Raw genomic sequence first — 11,358 nt, 5'->3', positions numbered from 1 at the left:
TAGAATTACTTTGCTTGATTCCTCTCATGGTAACGTGCTTCTGCGCCCTGGTCAGGGACGAAGGCATTAGAATACACTTTGATTCATTATTCCATGACATGTCCAGGAATCTCGATGCCTCTTGGCAGTGCAACAAAGGCACCACCACCACAATACAACTGGCGCTATTTATAAAATTTTGAACCTTTCTCCTCCCTTTTACATCTGGAATCTGCTCCTGTTTTTGTATAAAAAAATAAAGCTTAAATTGAAATGAAGATTAGATTAGCTCACTTTGTTTGTATTTTGATTTCTCTCATTGAAAACTGTGGGAGCATAGAAGTACACCCATTATTGTTTTTGTATTCCTCTGAACTAATCTGTTTTCTAGTGCCCACATGTGCTTGTTTATGTCAGCATTCGTTTGCTGCTGCATACATAGAGTTGCTTGGATAAATATGAGAAGATACTAGTTGCAAGCCAGCACAAACGCTCATCTATGTGTTATAACCTGACATCACTCGGAAGAAAACAAATGGAGTGCCCCACTTTTCTCTGCTTGCTTTCCCTCCTAAATAAAATGGTTCAGTCACTACCCTATAGCCCACCCACTGCTAATAGATCTATTTCTGCCTGTCTCATACACATTTGACCAAAAGCTTTGCTCTTCTTTAGTGGCATGCCAACACACATCAGCTCCCCTCCACCAGCTATGGAGAGGTTTCTTAATTCCCCGCCAATCAGATACCGGTTTTGTTGTTAAAATTCTCCGGTCGGTGGGTCCAGTCTAAACGTCTACCTTAATGCGTGGGACCCACGAGGAGTCACCTCCAACACGGATCCAATCTCGGCGGTGGAACATGTAAAACTAATATTGATGCCATCGTTGATTAGCAGTTAACTTTGCGTGAATGATTTGCATTTTCTTGTGTGATTGTTTCAGAGGCTACATCACTTCTTAGTATTCTAGTGTTCTATTGAAGCTGTTCAATAACGTTGTACAGTCGTTGTACTTGTTCAGGACTGGTGTTCAAGAAAAGACTTTGCTTGGCAATGGTAGGATCAGTTATTATCCACGAAAAGAACTGGCTGGATCACATTGTTAATCCAGACACGCAACTGCGTTGCACGCACTCATAGAATCTGACAACTAAGCTGGAAGCTGTATCTGAACTGCATCTACTCTCTGGGGATTTGGATATCCTGAGTCAAGGGAGGTGATTCGTGCGTGATTATAATTGGAGTTCTGCTCTATCCTCTATGTGCCAGGAAACAGTATCCACATGGAGCTAGGTCGTCAGACATGACGATTGAAGGGATCTCGGAAACAAACAGCCGCCGAAAATTTCTTCATTCCTCTGACTTTGTGGTGCCAACAATGGTATGGTTGGAAGCTTAATCTGATCTTGATGGTGTCAAGAACGTAAAAAGTCATAGAATGGTGATTATGATTGAATTACCTGGGGCAAATGCTCAATTCAGGTTACCTAGGATTCAGTATGTGAAGGAATAGGTACGATATGGAAGTGAGGAAGTCCAACTATCTATTATCTTCCCCAGAAGGTGTAATGTCAACTTCCTGTAGATGATGTTACTTCTCCATATTACTGGAACTAGTTATGGGAAAATAAAGAATGTGACAAACTACTGGATAGTTACAAGGCACACTCAGACTCTTGGGCTGCAAAAATTTCCAAGAAAATCACATGAGCAGATGATTGAATATTATGTGCACCAGTAAACTTCCGCTTGAGATCTACATTTTTGCGACCTGTATAAAAACAACTATGTTTCACAGATCTGTACCAGGCTGATGTGCATAAATATTATGTGCTGGTTAGGAGGGAGCATGCATGTCCTGATCTGTCTTAAGAGATAAACTTGTTATCAATTATGCTGTCATCATCATTAGGTGTACATATATTAGCATCAATAATGAAGCATCTTGGTCAAATTAGCAGCATTTGTTTTCCATTTTGCTGCCAGGGTTCCTCGCACCATGACGCCACCGTGCAATTAAACAATATGCACCAGACACACGCACAAATAATAGTGGTACAGACTACGTCAGTGCAGCAAAGCAACTAGTTGAATATACTGGGCAGAGATTAGGGTGGTTTGAGAATCACATGCACCATTGTTCAGTGTAACAGGGCAATGGCCTGGGATACCAGTCTAAGCAGTTCTATTTGGAGTTCATAAGTTACATTAGATTAGTCCCTTCTTTACAGCACTCGTGTGCTACAATCACACGCTCTTTGCACTCCCGGAGTGGGTCGGTTGAGCTACATCAAGCCTCCGAGGTATGCATATCAACTTATTCTCGAGAAGGGAAGAATGTCAACCATATTGCAGCATTCAGATGGCAAAAGCCCGTCAGGAAGTTTATGCAGAGACATTTGGTTTCGCTCGTTTCAACGGCGGGGTGGGAATGGCTGGAATGGCAGGCGCATAGCAAATGTGGGCTGTGTTGGTACTGATGGATGATCAGCGGGTGGAAGCTTGCCAAGTACATTCAGAGATTTCATCTTCTGTAGCTCCTTCCCTGAAGAGAACAGGAAAATAATTAATCGTTAACAGATTCATGATGAAGCAAACTTGAAAGAAGAACACGGATTCTCAGACCAAACCGCAGGTGCATATGCGAAAATACAATTAGATACCAAACTGAAGCAATATTCCAATGCGAGTTCAAGGCTGAAAAAATCAGATTAAAGAGTACCTTCTTCAATCAAGAGATTGACTGCTCGTTTCTCCAGCTCAATTGCATGCTTGCTCCGACCAACAGATGACAAAGAGTGGAGCACTACAGTTGAGACACATGACACAATTTGTTAGATAGCAATTGTGGTAACTGTTGAAAACTAAGATCAAAATAACTTACTGCGAATATATTCTTCCTGTCCTGATTGCTCATTGTTTTTCAAGAATTCCTGCAAGCGGATAAACCTCTCTTTCCAATCTTGATTGCTTGATCTTTGCAAACTGGCCGGACTACGTGTTGTAGTAGTAACTACAGCATCACGAGACGCTGTACTAGTAGCCGCAACATTACAATGTGCCATACTAACAGTTGTAAAGTTCTGAGGCACTGCGGCAGACACAACATTGCGGTGTGTTGGACTAGCAGTATTAGCAGCTGTAAAGTTCTGAGGCATTGCAGTAGACACAACATTGCGCTGAGGCGGACTAGCAGTGCTAGCAGTTGTAAAGTTTTGAGGCATTGCAGTAGACAAAACATTGCGCTGAGGCGGACTAGGAGTGTTAGCAGCTGTAAAGTTCTGAGGCATTGCAGTAGACACAACATTGCGCCGAGGTGGACTAGCAGTGTTAGCAGCTGTAAAGTTCTGAGGCATTGCAGTAGACACAACACTGCGCTGCGGCAGACCAGCAGTATTAGAAGCTGTAAAGTTCTGAGGCATTGCAGTAGACACACCATTGCGCTGAGGCGGACTAGAAGCATTAACAGCTGTAAAGTTCTGAGGCATTGCAGTAGACACAACATTGCGCTGTGGCAGACTAGAATTATTAGCAGCTGTGAAGTTCTGAGGCATTGTAGTAGACACAATATTGCACTGCGGCAGACTAGAAGTATTAGCAGCTGTGAAATTCTGAGGCATTCCAGTAGACACAACATTTCGCTGTGGCGGACTAGCAGTCACAGCAACACTAGGCTGAGCGGAAACCTTTCCTGGAGATTGCTTCCCAAAAGAAAGGTTAGCCGGCAAACTTGCAGAGTGCAAAGCAGGGATGGAAGCAGATGCAGCAGGAGATGCAGAAACAGGAGCTGATTGAGTATTAGGCACACTGCTCTGACGCTTCAAACTTTGTTCCTGCGGTCCACATATACCAGGTTTCTTTGAGCTCAGAGAAGTAGCGCTTTCTGCTCCAGAAGTAGCGCCCCCTTTGCTTTGGTCGGTTTCAACCTTCCTGCGCACATATACAAGATGACCGTTTGCCCCTGGATTTCCTGGCACATGATGGTTGGTTGCGCTCAAGGGGCCATTAGGTTGTGGCCTCTTGATGCCAACGGTCTCAGCAGCTTTGTCTTTAGGAAAAGGAGGAGCTCTGGCTTGCTGATTAACAGCAGCATTCTTGGACTGTTTAGGTGACTCCCTCAATGCTGCCTTTTTCTCCGAAATTGAGCGTGGGTTGTCACCAGCAGGCATGGTGCCTCTGCGAAACTGCAGCTAATCAACCTGGAATCAAATATCTACCATAAGTAGTGAATTAACAAAGTACACACTATGGTCCAGAACTACAAATATCAGCAGCGGACCAAGTCCAAGACACATCATCTTGTCAGGTCCATCTACAACACTTAAACTCTGTAAAATTTTGCCTATATCTGTTGTGCATTTCCCAGCCACGATCTAATACCCACATCACGATTACTCGATCTTTGCTTATGCTGTTATCCAGAAAATACTAGTATGGTTTTAAGTTGAGAGCACGGACGAAGAAATGGTCATACATTACAATATAACAAATAGAAATTGGCTTCTTCTTCTACCTAACTGGGACAAAGAGTTTCAGATGTCTCTAGCAACTGACGAAACGATATAGCTGTACTGGAAGCTCTGATCAGTGTACCCAGAAGAGCAGTAGGAGAATGTGGAACATATCAAAACACTCGCTAACATGTAGTGGCATGCACACCCTTTACATATCATTCGTAGTTTATGCAGATTCAGCTCACTTGGCCTATAGATACTCTTTAAAAAAATCCATCTATACATATAGTGAAAAGACCCACTTCGTCTACGAAATACAAACAGGTCACAGCGAGCACAAGATGTCCACTCTGCAGTCAGGCCAGTGTGATGCAGTATCGTGAAGGTGAAGTGGTGCTTGCAGCTGGACATTTTGTCCAGAATTGCGATGATGCAGAATTGGTGCGAAGCACTGGCGCGCGTGTGTGTATGTGGCCGGATTCAGGATAGCATCCTGAATCAGCAATATTGGTAGCTGCAATTCAGGAGAATGGGCCTAAACTATCCAGAGTTAGCTCTACCTACAAAGATAGATTAGGATGGTCGGAGCAGACATCCAAGGGTGGTGTGTTGCCAAGATAATAAATTATGTCTCTCTCTCTCTCTATCTCTCTCTTTAACCTAACAAAATGCTTATTCGTTGCCAGTAATGATACTACCAAGATGTCGCAAATGACAACGAACTCGTGTAAGAGCATACATCCAATCCAGGATGACACCGAGTTCACGCGCCCTCTCTGACCCAGAGACGGCGAACCCCGGACGGCATTCCAAGAACCGCGCCGCGAAATGGCAATCGGATCGGGACGGAGGGCGAGGTCGGGTTGCGGAGGGGAGGAGACTGGATTCGGGTAGTCAGCTCACCTGGCGGCCAGCAGGTCGGCGGGGGGCGGGCGGGTCCGGCCCGAGGAGGAAGAAGCTAGGGTTTATCGGAGCGGAGGGAGCCCGTGGGGTTGGGGGAGCAGCTGGCTGGGTGGACACTGGACTGGAGGAGAGTGGAGCTGGGGAAAGGGACAGGGAAGGTGGTTCGGCTGGAAGGAAGGAAGCCGCAGTAAGTGAGCACAATCTGGGCCTCTCGGGCCTGTGGAGAGAGTTCTGGCGTTTTGCGGCCCGTTATGTGTTTTTTTTTCTTGTCTGTGTTCCGGGGAAAGGATTTTTGCCAGCTAAAAAAAAGTGAATCCGGTGGAGCTTCGCCAATGGCTGAAGAGGAAGACAAGGAATGATCTCAAGATCGTTTCCCCTGATCCACCAGGTGAGAATCATAAACAGGCATGTTGTCTAGTGCGGCACAAAATAGGGCTCCCTGTTGTTCTCTGTTTTACAAATGGATGCACTCACTGGATAATGGCAAGAAGGATCGTGTGTAGTCTGTGCTTTTACAGATTGGTACTAGTACACAGATCAAACTGCATGAGACAAAATCTTGAAAGACATTGCGCTAAAACTACGTAAAACTGAGAAATCTAGATGTCGGACACTGAACTTGCACGGCTGACAGTTTTTAACAGTTCAGGGAGTGACTTGTTTCCTATCCAGACTGATCAAAGTGTATTGGGTGCTTGCTAGAAGGATAGACCATATGTTTAAAAAGTGTATGGTAATAAAAAATATGTTTTCTGTCACCACGATGAGACTATCCAACACATTTTCTTCCAATGCAAATTTGCTAGATCTATATGATCAATCATCCACATAGGTTCTACCTTATATCCACCATATAGCATGAACGATATACTCCCTCTATACCGGTTTACTGGGCTCATCGTGGATTTGTAAATATACCGAGATTTTAGACTCATTCGGGTAACTAATGCATTGATTAACTCCCTAAAAACTGGCATGGCTTAATTTCCCGTTGGCTCGTTGCATACAAAATAAAGGACCATCCAATGCATGCGCGCGACAATGAAAACAGCCCAATGCATGCGCTTAATTCCAGTCATGACCCAGCTCTTTTGCCTCCTCTCCTTAACTACCGCATGGATTGATAAAAATACACGGTTACCATTGTATCAAAATGATTAATATGGCCCAATCGGTGACTACCTAGGTTGCAACGCTGGCTCAAATAAGCCTAGTAAACAGGTATGGAGAGAGTACATGGTACATCTAGGTACGGTCCAGCGGTCAGTAGGCCGAACCGAACCCCTTGCATCTTCTTGACTAATCGGGTTTCTCCTTGTGTTTTGCCTGGTCCCGGTAGACATACGACTTCGCTTCCTTATATAACAGGGGGATTTCGATCGATCGGAGCACACAACGCAGATGTCGACACCGACGACGGCAGCCAGGGACCGCCGCATCAAGCGGTCGGCGGCAGGATGGTCCGACCTACCGGACGACCTGCTCGGCATTGTCCTCTCCAGGATCGGCGCCTCCCCGCGAGACCGTGTGTGCTTCGCCGCCGTCTGCAGGGCGTGGCGGGAGGCCGCGCCACGGCACCCGGTGCCTGCCGCCGCCCCGATGCTGCTCCTCTCGCCGCTGCAGCCGGCGACGAGGCACCTGTGCTGCCCGGCCGGCAGCTGGGCCTTCCGCGTCCCCAGCAAGCTGGCGGCCAACAAGAGGTTCGTCGGATCCCACGACGGCGACTGGGTCGCCGCGGTCGACGACCACGATCTCGTGATCGTGAACCTCTTCTCGGGCGACCAGGTGCCGCTCTCCCCGCAGCAGAGCGAGGTTTCCTCCATAGGCTCTTCCAGCAGATTCTGGTTCCTGCATCACAACAACTCCAAGATCATCTTCTCCGGAGACCCCGCCTCCGCGGACGGCTGCATCCTCGTCGCCCTTACAAATGGGGCGCTCCACATCACACGGTGCGGAGCTGGACGCCTGGACGGCGTGTGGAGCACGCATCGTTGGCCCTCGGATTCCTCCATCAGGGATATTGTCTTCTGCAACGGCCAACTCTATGGTCTTACTTAGAGCATCCCCACTGTTGGCGCTCCCCACGCCCAAATCCGGCGAAATTTTCGTCCGGATTGGAGGAAGATTTGGCGTGGGGAGGAGTAGTTTCCCAGTCGTGTGCTCCCCAAGCGGCGTTTCTCGGGGAAAAAGAGGATGGCTCGGGGAATCCGGACGAAAGAGGAGACACGTGGGCGTGGGCGGTTGGTTTAGCTTCATCCGGAGTCCCCGGGAGACCCCCGGGAAACCGAGGATGGCATGGGGAGTCCGGACGAAAATAGGCTTAAATCCGGACCAAAACGAGGAACCGGGGGGCCTGACTGGGCCGTTTTTCGCCGTCCGGATGAAAAAAAGTGGCCGTGGGAGGCTGTGTGGGGAGACGAGTGGAGATGCTCTTACCCCAACGAGCAAGTGATCAAGTTTGGAATCGAGATGAGAGAAAATGGCGTGGCGGCCTTTACGACCGTCCACCAGTTGTCCATCCTGAGGCGTAAAGGCCCGACTTGCTACAATGGTAGAGAGTCATACGCTAGCCACATCGTCGAGCTGCACGGGACGCTGTCGATAGTAGTGAGAACCCGTTGGTTGCCCAACCTTGATTTTTTCTTCAAGGTCTTCAAGCTTGTCCATGTCGGTGCCAGCGAGGTTTACATGCATAAGTGGGTAGAGGCGAGAAATTTTGGTGATTATGCACTTTTCGTCGGGCCAACTTGGTCGAAGGCGGTGCACGTGCCGGTGAGCACCGAGCGCCGCGGTTTGGAGAGGAATCATATCTATTACTCTAAATATACCCATTCTCGGGCAAAAGAATGTCCTCGTGACGTGGTGTACTCGGTCACATTGAATTGTGGTGACGATATCGACATGTACTGCAAGGAGGACCAAAATATTGTAGATGGCGTGGGAAGGACAGGATACTATGCCAGGGAGGGCTGGAATCATGTCATGTGGCTTTACCCTCCATTAGTCTAGTATTTTATTTTAGTGTATTTTGTTTTATTTCACATATATTTTGTTGAGAATTTAAAAATATGACAGTTCCAAACATGTCATGTATGCCGCGATGCACTTTCAACAAAGGCTTCAGTGTGGTTTCGTACAATTCTGTAGCTTCACATTGTTTCTTAGCACATGGGCCAGTGGGTGCAAAGAAACAATACAATTTTTTTAAGAATGATTACAAGAGACTACATCAACCTTGTCTAGAAAGACATATGTATGGTAGCATCTTCTAATCGGTTGTATTTGTGTGGGCCATTGCATGCGCTCATGCACGGTACGGTAGAGTTGCATTCTTCGATCTATTATTCGTAAGTATTAGGGAAGCAATGCTACTAGTTCTGTTGCAGTCATATGAAAGCCTCCCAAGCTCGGGATCAATTTGGCTAGGATGGTTTTTATTAAAAGTACATCTTACACACTATAACTACCATGTGATACGGTCTGGATGCCCGATCTCCACGGTTGTCCAAGAACATGAAGAACACATGGAACAACATGAGAAAAAATTAATACAAACCGACAATAAGAATGCCCCATCGGCGTCGGAAACCAGAAAGCACACGGTAAAAAAAATTGCGTTAATCTGTCCAACGAAGAGGATAAATCAGTTGGATGCAAAATGGTTCAGAGCAATCTAGCCCGACGTCTTTTTTAAAGGCCTAGTTATTTGGACTTACTCTGATATTGATTAGTAGAAACTGTGGAAAATCGAAAATACATCAGAAGTGTAAGTTCTTCATGTGGTTATGGCTGTGCGGCATCGTAATCTCATGGACGACATGCTACATGGATCATGATGGGATTCACATCATAGAAAACAAAAAAAAATATTACGAGATGCGAACGAAATCAAGATCCAATCTAGAAAGAGCCAAGATTTAATCTAAGAAGATCCAAGTAACGAGAGAGATTATATCTTCATACCATTGGAGAAACGTGAGTGGCAACGGTTTGCAACCATGGTTGATGTAGTCGTACCCTTCTAGATCCAATTCGATCATCACCGCAATGAACTACACATGCGAGATGTGCATAGTACGGCTTGATTTTTTTGATAAGGGGAGCTTTATTACTTAAGAGATTTAAGCTGTTACACCCGGCCTCTACATAGCTAAGATGCACACAGACGTAGTTTAGTCAAGACGAAAAGAAAAGCAAAAAAGGTGAGATTACATATCACATTGAGAAATTGCAAAAACGCCTAAGTTGGAGTAGCTCCGATGTTATGCTGCCACCCATGTTGGGAAAAAGTATCCCTCGCCGTAGCCTCTAACCGTGAACAAACCTCCGTAAATAGGTCTCAATGCTCCACCTGCTGAAGCGACGACCATAAATAGAGAGTATTGGTACACCGGCAAATAACCTGCAAGAGAGAAGAGTTAATATCATTAAACAATTTATCATTTCTACCATAGCCATATGGACCAAATAACGGCAATTGCTCACACCCTAATATGCTTTTTGAACCTAGGATCAACGCCCATTAAGCCAATTCCCAAAGATATTGGTCACACTACATGGCGGGTACAAGGCCGAAGCTAATTGGATGACTGACCTTATAGACTTGGCAAAACGGCAACGGAAAAACAAGTGCTTTATAGTCTCATCTTGATTACAGAAAGCATAAAGTTTACTTCCTTGCCAATTCTGCTTTGCAAGGTTATCTTTGGTGAGAACTACTCCCCTTCGGAGATACCATCCAAATACATTGATCCTTACCGGGATTTTTAACTTCCAAAGTTTATTGTTGCTATGCTTATCAATTGGAGTATCAGGATGAATTAATGAATTATACATGGATCGTACCAAAAACTTGCCATCTACGTGTAGATTCCAACGAAATTCATCAGGACCGGCTTGTAGTTGGACATTCATGTGGAGTGGAGGGGAGGGGAGAATTGGAGGCGGCGGCGGAGCAGGGGCAGGGTTTCCCGCAAGGGGCCGGAGGGAAGGAGGCGTGATGGAGGGGAGAATTGGAGGATGGGGTAGGAGCCTGAGAGGTGAGGTGGGCCACTTGGTCGCGCGCTCACACTTTGATGACCCACAAGTATAGGGGATCGCAACAGTCTTCGCGGGAAGTAAAACCCAATTTATTGATTTGACACAAGGGGAGCCAAAGAATACTTGAAAGCCTTAACAGCGGAGTTGTCAATTCAGCTGCACCTGGAAACAGACTTGCTCGCAAGAGTTTATTAGTAGTAACAGTTTTATAGCAGTAGCAGTGGTGAAATATCAGCAGCAATGTAACAAAGACAGCAGTAGTGATTATACTAAACAACAGGATTAAAATACTGTAGGCACAGGGATGGATGAACGGGTGTTGCATGGATGAGAGAAACTCATGTAACAATCAAAGTAGGGCATTTGCAGATAGTAATAAAACGGTATCCAAGTACTAAACAATCCATAGGCATGTGTTCCATATTTAGTCGTACGTGCTCGCAATGAGAAACTTGCACAACATCTTGTTGGAGATATGCCCAAGAGGCAATAATAAATTGGTTATTATAGTATATCTTTGTGTTTATGATAATGTTTGCATACCATGCTATAATTGTATTAACCGAAACATTGATACATGTGTGTTATGTAAACAACAAGGAGTCCCTAGTAAGCCTCTTGTATAACTAGCTTGTTGATTAATAGATGATCATGGTTTCGTGATCATGAACATTGGATGTTATTAATAACAAGGTTATATCATTAGGTGAATGATATAATGGACACACACCCAAATAAGCATAGCATAAGATCAAGTCATTAAGTTCAATTTGCTATAAGCTTTCGATACATAGTTGCCTAAGTCCTTCGACCATGAGATCATGTAAATCACTTACACCGGAAGGGTACTTTGATTACATCAAACGCCATTGCGTAAATGGGTGGTTATAAAGATGGGATTAAGTATTTGGAAAGTGTGAGTTGAGGCATATGGATCAATAGTGGGATTTATCCATCCTGATGACGGATAGATATACTCTGG

The 11,358-nt window shown here is 45.5% G+C and overlaps 1 protein-coding gene across 1 annotated transcript; it reads right to left on the bottom strand.

Annotated features, from left to right (window-relative positions):
* Positions 1-2,050: 2,050 nt before the first annotated feature.
* Positions 2,051-5,451, bottom strand: LOC127302833 (uncharacterized). Its single transcript, XM_051333475.1, has 4 exons — positions 5,337-5,451; positions 2,864-4,178; positions 2,702-2,785; positions 2,051-2,524 (listed from the first exon to the last, which is right to left on the bottom strand). The coding sequence occupies exons 2-4, from the start codon at positions 4,146-4,148 to the stop codon at positions 2,394-2,396; spliced, it is 1,500 nt and encodes a 499-aa protein (XP_051189435.1). The 5' UTR covers positions 4,149-4,178; positions 5,337-5,451; the 3' UTR covers positions 2,051-2,393.
* Positions 5,452-11,358: the final 5,907 nt, after the last annotated feature.

The sequence above is a fragment of the Lolium perenne genome, chromosome 5, assembly GCF_019359855.2.
Source record: "Lolium perenne isolate Kyuss_39 chromosome 5, Kyuss_2.0, whole genome shotgun sequence".
In the NCBI taxonomy this organism is placed as follows: Eukaryota; Viridiplantae; Streptophyta; class Magnoliopsida; order Poales; family Poaceae; genus Lolium; species Lolium perenne.
The sequence above is the reverse complement of the archived record's forward strand: the minus strand, read 5'-3'. Positions and strand labels throughout refer to the sequence as shown.